The following is a 17,757-nucleotide window of genomic DNA, read 5'->3' as shown; positions in this document are numbered from 1 at the left end:
GAAGTACCGCTTTGGCCCGATTAAAGCTCGCCCTCCTTCTCGCCACCTCCGCACTCCAATCTTGATAGACGCGGATCACCGCGTTCTCCCATTTACTACACCGAGTTTTCTTCGCCCATCTAAGGACCATTTCTCTATCCTTAAAACGGAGAAATCTCACCACTATGGCTCTGGGAGCTTCTCCTGCTCTCGGTCCTCGCACCATAACTCGGTATGCTCCCTCCACCTCCAACGGACCCATCGGGGCCTCCACTCCCATTAACGAGTGCAGCATCGTGCTCACATATGCCCCGACGTCCGCCCCCTCCACACCTTCAGGAAGGCCAACAATCCTCAAGTTGTTCCTCCTTGCGTTATTTTCCAGTGCCTCCAACCTCTCCACAGATCGTTTCTGGTGTGCCTCCTGTATCTCCGACTTCACCACCAGGCCCTGTATGTCGTTTTCATTCTCTGCTGCTTTCGCCTTCACGACCCGAAGCTCCTGCTCCTGGGTCTTTTGTTCCTCTTTCAGCCCTTCAATCGCCTGTAATATCGGGGCCAACAACTCTTTCTTCATTTCCTTTTTTATCTCCTCCACGCAGCGTTTCAAAAACTCTTGTTGTTCAGGGCCCCATATGAAACTGCCACCTTCCGACGCCATCTTGGTTTCTGCTTGCCTTCCTTGCCGTTGTTCCAAAGGATCCGCTGCAATCCGGCCACTTTCCTCTCCTTTTTCCATCCGTGTCCAGGGGGAACACCCTTCTGGTTTACCGCACGGTGTTTTCAGCCGTTAAAATTGCCGTTGGGGCTCCTATCAAGAGCCCAAAAGTCCGTTTCACAGGGAGCTGCCGAAACATGCGACTCAGCTGGTCATCGCCGCACCCGGAAGTCCCGATAGGATGCTTTCTATGGTGCATCTGTAAAAATTGGTGAGAGTCAATGTGGACATGCCAAATTTCCTTAGTTTCCTGAAGAAGTATAGGCGCTGTTGTGCTTTCCTGGTCGTAGTATTGATGTGGCTGGACCAGGACAGATTGTTGGTGATGTGCACACCTAGGAATTTGAAGCTGTCAACCATCTCTATCTCAACACCATTGATGTAGACAGGGGTGTATTCGATACTTTGCTTCCTGAAATCAATGACTAGCTCCTTAGTTTTGCTGACATTGAGGGAGAGATTGTTGTCATTGCGCCATGCCACTAGGTTCTCTATCTCCCTCCTGCACTCTGACTCATCATTGGTCAAGATCCGACCCACTATGGGCATGTCATCAGCAAACTTGTAGATGTAGTTGGAGCCAAATTTTGCCACACAGGCGTGTGTGTATAGGGGGTATAGCAGCAGGCTATGTACGTGGCCTCGGTATTGGACACTATCGTGGAGAAGGTGTTGTTGTTTATCCTTACTGATTGTGGTCTATGGGTCAGGAAGTCGAGGATCCAGTTGCAGAGGGAGGAGCCAAGTCCTAGGTTTTGGAGCTTTGATATGGGCTTGGCTGGGATTATGGTGTTGAAGGCAGAGCTTTAGTCAATGAATAGGAGTCTGGCGTAGGAGTCGTTGTTGTCGAGATGCTCCAGGGATGAGTGTAGGGTCAGGGAGATGGCATCTGCTGTGGACCGGTTGTGGCGGTGTGCGAATTGCAGTGGATCAAGGCATTCTGGGAGTATGGAGTTGATCTGTCTCATGACCAACCTCTTGATGCACTTCATAATGATAGAAACATAGCAGATCACAAAAGGTTCCAGCTTTGATCGTTTTACTCTATTCTGAGCTAGCTAGTCATGAAGCCAGGTTCCCTGCAGAGACTTTACCATTGCTCTTTGTGCCCCTGGGTTGGGGAGGGGGAGAGTAGGCCAGGATTTCCTCTCCCGAATATAATCTAGCACCTGATCCTCTTTCCAAGAAGAGGGGCTGTTTGTGGATAGTGAATAAGGACACAACTGAGTTTGACTGTGATGCTTCCTCCAGTTGAATAACCTGCTTGCACAAAGTAGCTGTACTTAGACTTGAAAAAAAGAGAAATCGAGTTATGTACTGGAGTGTGGCCCAGCAATGCAGTGGAACCAAACTTCAGAAAATAAATCGCTGCTTTAACGTAGGGATATGTGTGGGTGTTGCATTTATAAAGCATCTTTCACGAACTCAGGGCATATTAATGATGTGTTTCACAACCGGTGAAGTACATTTTTTTAAAAGTCTAGTCACTGTTGTAATACAGGAAATATGGGAGCTAATTTGTGCACAGCAAGCTCCCACAATAGCAATGTGATAATAACCAGGTAAAACCTTTTGCAAATCTTAGTTGAAGGATAAATATTGGCTAGGACGTGAGGGAACTCCCTTGTTCTTTCAATAGCGCCATGGGATTCTTGCATTCACCTAAGCGACAAGGTGGGGCCTCACTTTAACATCTCATCTGAAAGTGCAGCACCTTTGACAGTGCAGCACTCCCTCAATACCGCACTGGAAGTGTCAGCCTGGACTTCTGTGCTCTAACCTCTGGAGTGGGACTGGAACCCATGACTTTGAGGCGAGTGTACCACTCATTGTGCCACTGATATCGATGGCGGCTGAAAGCTGCGTGCCCACAAAATGAGTTAACAGGTTTTTCTTTAAGCTGTAGTTTAAAAGCCAATTGCCGTTAAATAGGTGATGGTATCAACGGGGCAAATCTTAAATTGTTCCTTCAGTTGTCACTGTTGGATTACAGCTGCAAACCCAGATTAAATCTCCTTTCTGCACCACACAATAAGTCAAACAATGTTGGCGTTAGAATGGGACCTTTCATGTGGTTTAGTAAAGAAGAGGTGCATGTTGATTATTGACCATCCGCAGCATCATCGTTACACTGAGCAGTCATAAAGCTAAGTTGTAGGTTTCCAGTTGAAACCAGTCCCTTGATGTGGTAAAACCTGTTCAGCAGTCTCGAAGCATCAGCCAAGCCTCATTGTGCGTAAACAGGTAAGAGGTAGGAGCAGATGTAGGTCTTCCGCTAACCCCACCCACCGACCCCAAACCCTCGAGCTTGTTCGCCCAAAAATATAAAGGTTGGCCCAGATGAGGGAATGCTATATTTTCATTCTACTTTTCGTAACTGAACGGGAAGCGGATTCAGGTTTGTGTGAGGTTGGCAAATAGAGTAATGATTATTGCTGGTCACCTGGCTTTTATTAGCTTTTTGTACCTTGTAAACGGCCTTGAAGTAACCTTTTTAACAGTCGGCAGGTAGAGGAAGGTTTCAGTTTTCTCCTGCTCGAAAGTTTCCCTCGCTGCTAAGTACCTAGTTACATCAGCTTGTTTCCTTTTAACACCCCCAGGTGCTTCACGGGCATTAACAAACAGAACTGGTCACATAAGGATCGGTGACCGACAACTGGTCCAGTTCTGGCCTCTCTTTACACACCCGATTTTACTCGCACTGTACCATCGGTGAAGCTGCCTGGGCCCACACCTCTGGAACTCCCTCTTTAGTTTAACCTCTTGTCCTCTCCCTTGAAAATGCTCCTTAAGTGGGCAGCGCGGTGGCGCAGTGGGTTAGCCCTGCTGCCTCACGGCGCCGAGGTCCCAGGTTCGATCCCGGCTCTGGGTCACTGCCCGTGTGGAGTTTGCACATTCTCCCCGAGTCTGCGTGGGTTTCGCCCCCACAACCCAAAGATGTGCAGGGTGGGTGGATTGGCCACGCTAAATTGCCCCTTAATTGGAAAAAATGAATTGAGTACTCTAAATTTATTTTAAAAAAAGCAAATGCTCCTTAAGAACTACCTTGATCAACCTGCCCTGATGTGGCCACTTTGTCTCTCTCTCTCTTCGTTGGATGTGGGTGTCGTGTTGCTGGCTGGGCAGCCTTTATTGCCCATCCCTAATTGCCCTTTTACCGGAGTGACATGTGCAACTGCGTGACCCGTTTCAGAGGGTGTTTAAGAGCCAGCCACATTGCTGTGCGTCAGGAGTCACATGCAGGCCAGACCAGGTAAGGGTGGCATATTTCCCTCATTGGCTTTTTACGACAATCGACAATGGTTTCCTGGTCACCGTTAGGCTTTTAATTCCAGATTTTTATTGGATTTAGATTTTCCCATCTGCCGCGCTGGGATTCAAACCAATACCCTGGGCCCCGGGATTGCGCGTCCAGCAATAACACCACCATCGCCACTGCCTCCCCTCAGATTTTGTCTGGTAATGCTTCAGTAAAATGCCTTGGAAAGTTTTTGTTGCATGTTTTTTATGGCACCTTTAAATGCAAGCTGTTTTTAATTTCTCTTCACACACACTGTCTCCCTCGCCCTTTGCACTAACACTGTCGTGGGCACAATCAGAGGAAGTGTGCCTTCAGATGTAATATGGAATTTAAAAAAACACTTCTCTGTTGTTTTCCTGCTTGACGAAAACAGGAAATGGTGGGCTTTGAGGAGCAACAGATGGCAGACACTCATAGTAATCCGGTTAGATCTGAGGTTACAGCCTGAGAGCCTGGTTAGTTGCTGTTGCATTTGTCTGAAGAAGCTTCTTAACGCTCATCTGTGGTTCAGGAGGCAACAAGGCCCGCCTTCAGTCAAAGCAATCTGCCTTCAACTCCCACTCCAGAAAATGGAACACGTCACATAGATACGCACAGTGCCCATACTGAAGGAGTCATAGAGTTCTACAGCACAGAGGCCCTTCGGACCATCCAGTCTGCACCAGCCAACAGGCACCTATCTATTCTAATCCCATTTTCCAGGACTTGGCCCGTAGCCTTGTGCGCCGTGGCGTTTCAAGTGCTGATCTTCTTAAAGGTTGTGAGTGTTCCCGCCTCTATCACCCTTTCAGGCAGTGAGCTCCAGATTCCCACCCCCCTCTGGGTGAAAATGTTTTCCCTCAAATTCCATCTAAATCTCCTTCTTACCTTAAATCTTTGCCCCATGGTTATTGACCCCTCAGCTAAGGGGAAATGTTTCTTCCTATCTACCCTATCTATCTCCCTCATAATTTTATACACCTCAATCACGGAGCACAGTGGTTAGCACTGTTGCTTCACAGCACCAGGGTCCCAGGTTCGATTCCCGGCTTGGGTCACTGTCTGTGCGGAGTCTGCACGTTCTCCCCGTGTCTGCATGGGTTTCCTCCGGGTGCTCCGGTTTCCTCCCACAAGTCCCGAAAGACGTGCTGTTAGGTGAATTGGACATTCTGAATTCTCCCTCTGTGTACCCGAACAGGCGCCGGAGTGTGGCGACTAGGATTTTCACAGTAACTTCATTGCAGTGTCAATGTAAGCCTACATGTGACAATAAAGATTATTATGTTATATAATATGGTGTCCCCCCCTCAGCCTTCTCTGCTCTAAGGAGAACAACCCCAGTCTAACCAGCCTCTCTTCACAGCTGAAACGCTCCAGCCCAGGCAACATCCTGGTGAATCTCCTCTGCACCCTCTCTAGTGCAATCACTTCTTTCTTATAGAGTGGTGGCCAGAACGGCACACAGTACTCTAGCTGTGGCCTAAACAGCGTTTTTTCCAGCTCCACCATAACCTCCCTGTTCTTATATTCTATTCCTCGGCTAATAAAGGCAAGTATCCCATACGCCTTCTTAGCCACCTTATCTACCTGTCTTGCTTTCTTCAGGGATCTATGGACATGCGCCCCAAGGTCCCTCTGGTCTTCTGTACTTCCGAGCATCCTCCCATTCATTGTGTATTTCTTTGTCTTATCAGTCCTCCCAAATGCACCACCTCACAACTTCAAGGTTAAATTCCATTTGCCATTGTTTTGTCCATCTGACCAGCTCGTCTATATCGCCATGTAACCTCAGGCTTTCCTCCTCGCTATTTGCCACACCACCAATTTTTATGTCGCCTGTGAACTTGCTGATCATATCACCCACATTCCCATCAAGATCAGTAATGTACACTACAAATAGAATAATAATAATCTTTATTGTCACAATTAGGCTTACCCACTGCAATGAAGTTACTGTGAAAAGCCCCTAGTCGCCACACTCCGGCGCCTGTTCGGGTACACGGAGGGAGAATTCAGAATGTCCAATCCACCTAACAAGCACGTCTTTCGGGACATGTGGGAGGAAACCGGAGCACCCGGGGGAAACCCACGCAGACACAGTGAGAACGTACAGACTCCACACAGTCAGTGACCCAGCGGGGAATCGAACCCGGGTACCTGACGCGGCGAAGCAACCGCCATGCTACCGTGGCAGGGACCCAGCACTGATCGCTGTGGAACACCACAGGAAACAGGCTTCCTGGCGTCCTGGGAATTAATTCAATTTGTGGAATCCCTACCGTGCACAAGGAGGCCATTCAGTCCATCGGGTCCGCACCGACCCTCCGAAAGAGCACACTATCTAGGCCCACTACCCCGTCCTATCGCCGGAACTCCAGCTAAGTTGCAAATCTGTGGACACGAAGGGGAAATTGAGCATGGCAAATCCACCTAACCTTGCCAATTCAGGGAGACCTCGGAGGAAAACTGCAAGTTCACCGACCCTAGGGAGCGCACGTTCTCCCTGTGACTGACGGGTTAAAATATATTGGTGCAGGAGAACGTGTACAGAATCATTCTTTCAACAAAGTGAAGGTTTGGTTTGAGAAAGAGTACCTCAAATCTGATACTTATTGCTTCAGGAAGAATCCTTGGAGAATTATGCATTCCACCCACCTTACACACTGCTTGTTGCTCTTGGCTACTTTGAATATGCACAAAGCAAACAATCCAATATCAATTTGTGATAATTCTACATGATCATTTTTCACTGTGAGCCACATGTCCCTAATAAGTCAGAAAACCCTCAAGCATGCTACTAGTGCTGTCAATGAGATGAAATATTTATCGGCAAAGCGTGGAAAGACTTGATGATACAGCTTTACATTGTTGCATTCGGCAAGGCTGCAGAATTAACTGCTGCACGGCATTATTAATTACGAGTGCCGTGTGGATCTGGGTGATCTAATGAGGCGATTAATATCAGAAATTAACGCAAACGGGTTTGTGGAAAAAGGCATTGAAATATTTATTGAGCGTGCTCCGTTTTTTTTTGTCTCAAAGAAAAATATTGGATGCTGCCAGTTTGAGCCTTCAGAGAGTGGGGTTGTGCACTGGGGGTGGGAAGGATATGAAGGTGATGCCGTTGATCGTTCCTTTGCAAGCGAGCTGCCTGACAGCTTGTACCCGATAACCCTGCTCTGCATCCTTCAGATAGAGTTTGCGGAATTGCTGCCTGTTTTGCGGCGAGGTGCCGTTGTCCGGGGTTCCCGGTCCGAGGCCATTCGCGGCCAAGTGCGAGGGGCAGCACATAAGACCCATACTTTCAGAGTATGATGTCCAAACACTGGAGAAGTACAGGCAGCCGGACCACCCTTTAAATCCGGCGACAAGCGAAGTGATCGGCAGCTGTGTGCTCTCCCAAGCCAATGTGTCCAGCAGCAAGGCGATTAGGGACGGGCAACAAACAAATGCTGGTTTGCCGGTGGCGGCCACATCACGTGAAATTTTTTCGAAAAGGCGCTACCTAAATGCAGGTTTTATGTCATATTGTATCTGATGAACAAGTGGGTGAATCTACGTCCTTGGATTCTGTGTTTTGCATGACTCAACCCGTCTGGGGACTGTGCGCTCCTCACTCTCGACTTGACATTACTCGAAGAGTGGGTTGAAATCAGACTAGAATCAGCTGGAAAAACAACCACTTTAAAACGGCTAGCTGACCTAGTGCTGCGCACGGTGAATCTCACCATTGCAACGGGGAGGGGAAGGGATCATGGAGCGAGCAACATGCGCAAAGGATGTTAATGGTGGGGGGGCGGGGGTGAAATAAGTTGGTTCATCAAACCCGCGCTGCACCACACCAAGTTGGCTGGAGTATCATAAAAAAAGACTTGTGCTTAAACAACAGCTTTCATGGCCCCCGGACATCTCAAAATAGTGCTTTCCATTCAATGAAGTATTTTTGATGTAATGTCGGAAAGGAAGTAGCTAATTTGTGCAAAGCAAGCTCCCACAAACAGGAATGTAATGATCAGATTATTAGGTTGTTTTTGTGATGTTGGTCTGAGGGATGAATATTAGGCAGGAGATATCTCCCCTACTCTTCTTCCATATTGTGCGATCAGATCTTTTACACCCACCTGAGTAGGCAGGTGAGACCTTGGATTAACATTTAAAGATGGCACCTCCAACAGTGCAGCACTCGCTCAGTTCGTCAAGCCGGGTTTTATGTGCTCCAGCGCTGGAGAGACTTCTGACCACGAGGTGCCCATACTACCAACCGAGTCCCGCTGACTTAACATCATGGCTGGAATTCTGCGGCCGTTCGCCAGTGGCGGGATTCACTGGTCCCGTCGGCGGCGCACCCCCACCCATGGGTTACCCAGCAGTGTGGGCTGGCGTTACTGGGAAGTCCCATTGACAGCGGAGGGAACGGAAAGTCCCACCAGCAGCGAACGGTGCACCAACCCCCGCTGCCGAGGAACACGCCCCATAACTAACGCTTCTGCCCCTGACATCCCCACCGCTTTCCCTCCCTGACACACATGTTGTTTTCCAGAAGGGGGGAAAAATCAGGGGGGAAAAAGTGGGGGGGGGGGGGGCGGGGAAAAACCCTGGAAAATTGCTTCTCTGTCCCCCCCCCCCTTCAGGGTATCGCACATCGCACAATGTAAGCATGATCAAGATTGACTCTTGCCATCTATTTCAAGGGTTTCCAAACTGTGGGTCGAGACCCCCAACGGGGCACCGGGGTAAGATTGTTGGGGTGGCGAGCTCCGGGGCAGCAATGGCGGCCGTGGAGCTTGGCCTAAGTTCTGACCACTGCGAAAGGGGAAACGTTTGAGGAGCACTGATCTATTCAATGCTAACTCTGCCTGAATCCAGAACTGTCCAGCTCCCTCGTGCATGGGAATATTTACGGGTAGGGCCACGTGCCGGACAGGGGAGGACCAAGCAAACCGGGCACAAGGGAACCGAGACTGGGGACGACCAGACGAGGATGGAAATGGGGGAAACCTTACAACTGCATCCCAAATGATTCTGAAAACGTGCTCGTTGCTGCGCCTTGTGTTCATTTTCGGACAACGTCGGTGTGCCTACGCAGACGTTTCGCGCATTATCGGATTGTGCAGCGGTCGACAGTAATTCAGAGCAAACGAACATGAAAGACGGAGGCGTGAGGTTGAGGCGAAGGGAAGAATTGCCTAGATTGTTTAGTGTGCAAAGTGATGTTCGGGTTGCTTCAGCCGTGTGAACAGATGGGGCATTCTCCTCGGAGCGGGGCAGGTTAAAGGGGCGTTTAAATAGAGGTGTTCAAAATCATGCCAGAGGAAATCCGGAGAAGCTGGGAGGAAAGGTTGGTGACCAGATTGAACGTAATTGGATAAAGAACTCATGGCGAATTGTTATGATCCGAAATAGGCTGATTGGAGAGGTGGTGGAAGCTGGTCCAATAGCATCTTGCTGGAGGAAATTTGGTAAATACTTGAATGCAGGCCTGTGGGGAAGTGGATTGGGACGTCAGCTGAATCACGGGTTACAGGAGACAGGCAGAAAACTGGAATTAAGCTCAGGGCGGCACGGTAGCACAGTGGTTCGCACAAGTTGCTTCACAGCTCCAGGGTACCCTGTTCGATTCCCGGCTTGGGTCACTGTCTGTGCGGAGTCTGCACGTTTTCCCCGTGTCTGCGTGGGTTTCCTCCGGGTGCTCCCGTTTCCTCCCACAAGTCCCAAAAGACGTGTTTGTTAGGTGAATTGGACATTCTGAATTCTCCCTGTGTGTACCCGAACAGGCGCCAGAGTGTGGCGACTAGGGGCTTTTCACAGTAGCTTCATTGCAGTGTTAATGTAAGCCTACTTGTGACAATAATAAAGATTATGGTTATTATAAAGAGCAACCATAATCTTATTGAATTTGAGCAACCTCTATGGGCTGCTACGACTTATTCCAGTTCTTATTTCTCATCTTCTTATGGAAGAGGTTTTTTTCCAAAGAAGCGATACAGTGATGATGTGTTGAATGATCTCCTTCTGAGCTGTGTGATTCTCGTCTCCACAGCAGACCTCTCTCCAGCTGTCTGCATGGGTGGACGGACACACGCAAGAATTGCTAAAGTAAGTGTAACCCTCGGCTGATTTCAAACATCTGCCTGAGAACGCGGGGGAGTAAATCTTCCCATCCGGCGGAAAGTCTGTAGAGAGGTTCTGCTGCCCACTCAGCTCCTACGCATGCCAGACTTTGACCGTATGCCAGCTTCATGCCGGGAAACTCAGCCACTTTCATCCCAGCTGCTTTCAGAAGCTTTGGAAGATCAGGTATCAGGACAGCACAGCATACACTGAAGTGCTCATCCGAGCTGGCATTCCACACCATATTCAGTCTGTCGCAACTGAGATGGGCTGGTCATGTAGCCAAAATGCCTGGCGCTCGCTTACCAAAATGAATCTTCAACGCAGAGCTTGAGTCTGGCCGGTCAAAGTCGACTCTGAGGCTTTCCTTAGAAGTTTTAATATCAACTTTGAGTCCTGGGAGCAGCTGTGTTGGATGTGACCAAGTAGAAAAATGGTGTGATCCCCTTCGAAAGCAAGCACATATCAGAGGCAGAGAGGAGATCCCGGACTGCACTCGTCATCTACCGTACAGTATCTCTACAGTGCAGAAGGGGGCCATTCGGCCCATCGAGTCTGCGCCGGCTAGGCTCTATCCCCGTAATCCTACCTAACCTTTGGACACAAAAGGGCAATTTAGCATGGCCAATTCACCTACCCTGCACATCTTTAGACTGGGAGGAAACCGGAGCACCCGGAGGAAACCCACGCAGGCACAGGGAGAACGTGCAAACGACACACAGTCACCCGAGGCTGGAATCGAACCCAGCCTCCTGGCACGGTGAGGCAGCAGTGCTAACCACTGTGGCACCGTGCCGCCCCGAACCCATTTGCAGCAGAACCTCCTAGGTTCCCACCGGAATCCTACCAACGAGCCCAGATCAGGTGGTCTCCGAAGGACAAACAAGATGATTCTGCGAAAACCCGTGTTGAGGACGCAGGTGTAGTCGCCTGCTCTTTTCATCCAGGAATAGCTCTGGGCCAGAATGTCATCTGCAGCCTCGTCTTTCAGCTGTCTCAGGCAGGCATCCTGGAAATGACATTGACAGTACTCCGAACACAATGTTACAAGACAGCATTAATCATCTTATTGTGAAATGTGGTTCAGAAACCACTTAACGTTCAACACCACACAAGAGGAGCAAAACCCAGCAGATGTCGGTCGGACAGGGAGGCAATTGGCAATTTGGAGGGGCAAACAGAATAGAACATGTTTGGGGAAATATTTTGGTTGGGTGGGCTTTCCCTGAACAGTTTGTTTGTTTATATATTTTCTCTCTCATCAGAAACTGGCATCAAAGTATGCTATTGTTTGCTGGTGGAACTCAGTTATTGAATTGCACAGTGCAACTACTTTTTTCTATTCTTTTTGCAATGCGAGCATCGTTGGCTAGGCCTGCATTTTTATTGCCCGTCCCTAATTACCCTCGAGAAGGCGGTGGGCGAGCCGCCTTCTTGAACCGTTGCAGTCCCTGTGGCGTAGGTACACCCACAGTGCTGTTAGGGAGCGAGTTCCAGGATTGGGACCCAGTGACTGTGAAGGAATGGTGATATATTTCCAAGTCAGGGTGGCGTGTGACCTGGAGGGGCAACTTGCAGGTGGTGGGGTTTTATATCTGATGTTTTATATCTAAAGGGTTAAGCTTCGCACAAGCTGGGGTTAAAATTGGGCCGGATAACTCATTCTCTCAGATGCAGCCTCTTAAGTCCCTGGTCCCATGTACACCGCCCGGTTTGGCTTAATTGGCTGGACAGCAGGTTTGTGATGCAGAGTGTGACCGACAGCGTGGGTTCAATTCCCGTGCCGGCTGAGGTTATTCATGAAGGCCCCGCCTTCTCAACCTTGCCCCTCGCCCGAGTGTGGTGACCCTCAGGTTAAATCACCACCAGTCAGTTAATACTAATCTTTATTATTGTCACAAGTAAGCTCAACAATGAAGTTACTGTGAAAATCCCCTAGTTGCCACACTCAGTGCGCCTGTTTGGATACACTGAGGGAGAATTCAGAATGGCCAATTCACCCAACAAGCACGCCTTTTGGGACTTGTGGGAGGAAACCGGAACACCCGGAGGAAAACCACGCAAACAGTGACCCAAGCAGGGAACTGAACCTGGGACCCTGGAGCTGTGTACTGTGCTAAGTACTGTGCTACCCTGCCGCCTGCGTGGTTCTCCCCCTCCAAGTCACACACCATCCTGCCTTGGAAATATACATCGTTTCTTCACTATCGCTGGGTCAAAACCCTGGAACTTCCTCCCGAACACTGCTGTGGATCTACGTACACCACAAGCAAAGCAGCCTCTGGTCACCTGGGACGACGGCAACTTCACTATAGTGCCAGGGCATCTTTCAGATCCAGCTGTGAGGGGGCCTTGGTGATGTATCTCATCTCATCTGGGAGATGGCACCTCTGACTGTGTAGCATCCCCGTTGCGCTGCACTGGAGTGGCGGTCTCAATCGCAGTCCCCCAGCCTCGAGAGTTCCATGGATTTGAGCCTGGGATTCCAGAGTATAAATTGTAGCGTGCTGACCCATTGCACTGTCCATTTCTACACAGTTACTGGTTACTGCACTGGGTGGCAGTGTATTCCAACCTTGCCTTTTCTCCCTGGCTCGGATGTCTGTGTATCTGTTTGTTTGTACCCAAGCACAGTACAAGATTATCTCCCTCGGGCGGCAATGTACAAATAGGTCTAGAGTTTCAGCTGGCCGGGAACTGATGGGATATAAAATTTGGGTGTGCAATTCAATTTAAAGGAGTGTTTATTTTTGAAGTTAAAAATCTAAAACAGATTAGAAATTTCTTTACATCTTAATAAGCTCGTGAATACCAGCAGGAGAACCGTAGTATTTAATATTATCTGTTACATAATTCTGCAAATCTAATAACGGGGATGGGTAGCTGACTGGTTTAAAAGGTTGGAAGCAAACATGATATCCAGAATATCTTGTTCAAAGACTCTCAAAGCCTGTGGAATCTCTGTTCAAGCTTCTGGGAAAGAACAAACTTAGGATATTACTGAAAAACGAACAACTCTGAACAACTAACAACTCATTAAGAAACTGGCACTGCTCCGTGAAGGTTCTTTCCGTTGTGTTGTCTCGTGCTCATCCATTACATCATGGAGTCATTTTTAATAATAATTTTAATAACGAGCATGTTTTTCCCCGTCAATTAATTGGGGTTAATTGCCCTCTTTCATCAAACCCAGCCCTCTGGGAAGTAACGTTTAAATCAGACCCGTCTTTTGAATGAGATGTCAAACCAAGGCTCTGTCTGCCCTTCCACCTCAGGTAGCTGTTAAAGATCCCACGACACTGTTTCAAAGAGAGCATTTCTTCCCCTGTCTCCTGACCAGCATTTCCCCCTCAACCTACTTCACAAAAAACATCATGATCTGGTCTGTACCACGTTGCTATGTTGGGCACATCTTGCCGGCAATTTGATGCGTTTACTGTGTTACAACAGTAATTTCACTTTAGGGGAGGTAGTGGTTTAGTGGTTTTGACACTGGGCTGGTAACCCAGAGGCCCAGGGTAATACTCTGGCGACCTGGGTTCCAATCCCACCACAGCAGATGGTGAAGTTTGAATTCAATAAAAATTCAAGAATCAAAAATCTAAAGGAAACCATGAAACCATTGTCGATCGTTGTAAAAACCCATCTGGCTTACTAATATCCTTTTCGGGAAAGAAATCTGTCATCCTTACCCGGTCTGGCCTACGGGTGACTCCTGAACCACAGCAATGTGGTTGACTCTTACATGCCCTCTGAACCGGGCTAGCAAGCCACTCAGTTCAAGGGCAATTAGGGATGGGCGATAAATGCAGGCCCAGACGACACCCACATCGCCTGAATGATTAATTTTAAAAAGTCAACAGCATGTGATTGGCTGAAAAGAGCTTTGGGGTATTCCGAGATCACGAAAGGCACGTCTTGCGTCTTAGTATTGTGTCGGCCAATAACCTAGCTGTGGAGCAGGACTTTCACTCGACCATTTCCACAGCACGGGAGTCTATATAAACTCTTGCGACATTCCCAGAGAAAAGGCGGGGAGATTACTTGAGGAAAAATGCAGTGAGTGGAGGATAGTTACAGAACCCCAGTCATTTAAAGCAGTGGGTGTCTCCAGGTGTGATCAACAGGGGGATCGCCTGATCGTCTCCATTCTGTAGTAGTGGTGTAGACACGATCCTTTTTTATCTCTCTCATTTTAAAGTAAATTAAAGGTGAGGTGGAGTGCCTTTTCCCCCCTACACTGAAACCCACCACCTCTTCCAGTATGATTCTCTCACCAGAGAAGTGGGATGGCGTTTAGTAAGCATCAATTTTGTTTTTATTGATTTCAGGCTGTGTGTGAAGCTGAGACTCGAAGCCTGACCATGGACCCGCCAGAGGACAACGAAGTGTTCGGTATGTACAGAGTTCCATCGCGTAGAGCGACCCAGCATTACAGCAAATCATTTAATCTATTTATTGATTGCAATGCAGGATAGATGGATTTCTACATTTTGAAAATTGCCGGGACTGAACTTGTAATTAATTCGTTCACTTTGTTTTGAATCTTTGGGATGTTTCTTTCCACTGCCAGGATTCCTCCAATCTCAAAGGATTGTCCTCGGAGCCTCCAGGAATTATGGATTGAACTCCGGGCACCTGTTGCGAGCAATGCCAGGGAAAAACAATCACGGGAGGGGCATTAAAAGAGACGATTTGATTTCCTTCCCTCAGAACACATTTTTATTAGTTCTGAAAATAATAAAGATTGCAGGGAGGGGACACGGTGGGGGATAGAAACTGTGGTTAGAACGACGGAAATGTCACGGTGCAGAAAGAGATCAGTCAGCCCAGTCCATTCAAAGAAGCTCTGAATTGGAATAAAAAATGGACCGCCTTGGGAAGGATCTTGGATCATCAGAGAGCAGGAAAAATGGAAACTGCAGTTCCTGGCAGTGGTGACCCTTTGGTTTCTCCTCCTCGGTCAATCGGTCATTCCTTCATTGTTGCTGGGTAAAAATCCCGGCATGCCCTCCCTAACAGCAGTGGGGGAGCACCCTCACCATGGGAGCTGTGGCATTGTTTCAGCAACACTTCTCGAGGGACTACTAAGGGTCAGCAATAAAGGCTAGCCTTGACAATGATACCCAAATGAATGACAAAACCTTTAACCATTGGTGTGTGGGGGGGGGGGGTCTACTTTATACCTTGATCTGAAATCTGTTTGTCCTATCGAGTGGCGGAGCAGGAATCTCTCCTGCTCTCACTGCCTGTTTTTGGGTGTGTGTTGGAAAGATTTGCAGGTTGAGACTCGATCACAATACGAGCACCCGCCCCTCGGCCATCAAGTCCTGGGTGACTGAACCTTGAACTCTTGACTCGGAGACACCGACTCTACACACCTTCACCTCAAGGCTTTCTTGAAACTCTCTGTACCTGTTGGCAAACGTGGCTGTACGAAAACTGCAGATGGGATTCTTAAACTTTTAAAACATTTTTTATAAAAGATCGCTCTTCGTTTGTCACATCATTGCTGGACAAAATTGGCTTCCTTGACTTGCTTTGTCTTGAGTTACAAATTATTGTGGTGCTCCTTCCTTACAACAACAATAACTTGCATTTATGTAGCATCTTTAACAATGAACCATCCCAAGGTGCTTGGCAAAGTCTGACACCGAGTCACATGAGGAAATATTCGGTCAGGTGGCCAAATTCTTGGTCAAAGAGGTAGGCTTTACGGAGGAGCCTTAAAGGTGGAGTGTGAGGTGATGGAGTTCAGGGAGGGAATTCTGGAGCTTAGGGCCCAGGCAGCTGAAGGCATAGCCATTAGTGATGGAGAAATGAATATCTGCAATGCTCAAAAGGCCAGAATTGAAAGAGTGCAGATATCTCAAAGAGGGTTGTGGGACTGGAGGAGATTACAGAGATGGGGAAGGGAAAAGGCCAATTTACCTCTGACAACCTATTGGTCTAAATTTCAGATGAGCCACTAAATCAAGGGCCTCATTTCCCTTCCAGGTGGGTATACAAGATCCTGCAGCACTATTTCAAAGAAGAGCAAGAGAATTATCCTTGGTGGCCTAGCCAGTATTTATCCCTCAACCAGTATCACAGAATCTATCTGGTCATTATTACATTGCTTTTTAAGGGACCTTCACTGCCATGTTTCCCACATTACAACACTGACTGAACTTCAAAAGCATGTCATTGGTTGGAAAGCACTTTGAGTCATCCTGAAGCCTGAAAGGCGCTACGTAAATGCAAATCTGCCTGTCTTTCTTCTCTCTCGGTAGGTAGGACCTCGCAAGGAATTGAATGCTCCACCAGAAAACCTTCAGCCTGTGTGGTTAATGGCTGACTACCATTCTGCAGGATTTGTTGATTTGCATGTTGAGATAGGTTTTGGGGGTTACAGTCTGCAGATCGACAAAGTCCGTAGGGGGTAAAGAGGTGATGGACATTCCGACCACCACCTTTAAAATATCTACTCCCTCCACCACTTGACACACAGTAGCAGCAACGTGTAGCATCCACGAGATGTACAGCAGCAGCCCTTTAAGGCCCCTTCGGCAGCACCTGCCAAACCCTTGACCTCTGCCACCAAGACGCAAAAGGGTGGCAGACGCATGGGAATGCCGCCACCTGCAACTTCCCTTTCAAGTCGCACGCCGTTCCTTCACTGACGCTGGGTCAACATCCTGGCACTCCCTTCCTAACAGCACTGTGGGTGTACCTACACCACATGGACTGCAGCGGTTCAAGAAGGGGGCTCACCACCACCTTCTCGAGGGCCATTGGGGACGGGCAACAAATGCTGGGTCCAGCCAGCAATGCCCACAACCCCTAAGCAAAGTAAAAGCAGGTTAACACCCAGCTACTTCAGAAGGTGGATGGTGTCGGCGTTTTAAATAAAATCGCATGGAATTTACAGCACCAAAACCAATCTATACAAGCATTTTAAGCCTCACATGAGTCTCCTGACACTCTGTCAAAATTCATCACCATATCAATATAAAGTTGAGCGTTAATTACAGACGTTTAACGGCATTTATTAACGGACATTATAATAATAATCGCTTATTGTCACAAGTAGGCTTCAATGAAGTTACTGTGAAAAGCCCCTAGTCGCCACATTCCGGCGCCTGTTCGGGGAGGCTGGTACGGGACATGCACCTTTTCCCTCCAATCTCCCTTTTTCACCTTTTTCTGTGGTTTGGTTTCACAAAATCCTGCCTATTTGTACGCTATGCTATTTAATGTCTCTAATTCTGTTAGTTCTCCGTTCCGTCACCAAGCAACAACCTTTTCTTTCAAATGGATTGCGTGTCATGCAGCCTATTGATTTCATTCTTGTGCTTGACACCATCCCCTTGTGTTATTGAAAGGAGACATCAGTTTAAAATGCTCGTTCAGACTTCGGTTCTTTATTTCGGAAGAAAACGTTGAATCATCTTTTCTCTGTCGCTCTGAAGAACTTTTGTGTGTTTCCAATATTTTCAGATTTTTGGGGTCGACTGTTCAGCTTTGTATTTATAAATTTAGAGTACCCAATTAATTTTTTCCAATTAAGAGGCAATTTAGCGTGGCCAATCCACCTAGCCTGCACATCTTTGGGTTGTAGGGGCGAAACCCACGCAAACACGGGGAGAATGTGCAAACTCCACACGGACAGTGACCCAGAGCCGGGATC

General features: G+C 48.1%; 1 protein-coding gene across 5 annotated transcripts in view; it reads left to right on the top strand.

Annotated features, from left to right (window-relative positions):
- LOC140385128 (myelin basic protein) overlaps positions 1-17,757 on the top strand; it is a 213,178-nt gene that overhangs the window by 78,877 nt on the left and 116,544 nt on the right. For 4 of the 5 annotated variants that reach the window (XM_072466963.1, XM_072466965.1, XM_072466964.1 and 1 more), the window contains one exon: positions 14,420-14,483. In XM_072466963.1, coding sequence (XP_072323064.1) covers positions 14,420-14,483 — 64 coding nt within the window. Of the gene's footprint in view, positions 1-2,881; positions 2,942-14,419; positions 14,484-17,757 lie in introns of those variants that run through there. The other variant, XM_072466966.1, reaches the window with a different exon arrangement.

This window comes from Scyliorhinus torazame, chromosome 11 (assembly GCF_047496885.1).
Source record: "Scyliorhinus torazame isolate Kashiwa2021f chromosome 11, sScyTor2.1, whole genome shotgun sequence".
Lineage (NCBI taxonomy): Eukaryota > Metazoa > Chordata > Chondrichthyes > Carcharhiniformes > Scyliorhinidae > Scyliorhinus > Scyliorhinus torazame.
The sequence above is the reverse complement of the archived record's forward strand: the minus strand, read 5'-3'. Positions and strand labels throughout refer to the sequence as shown.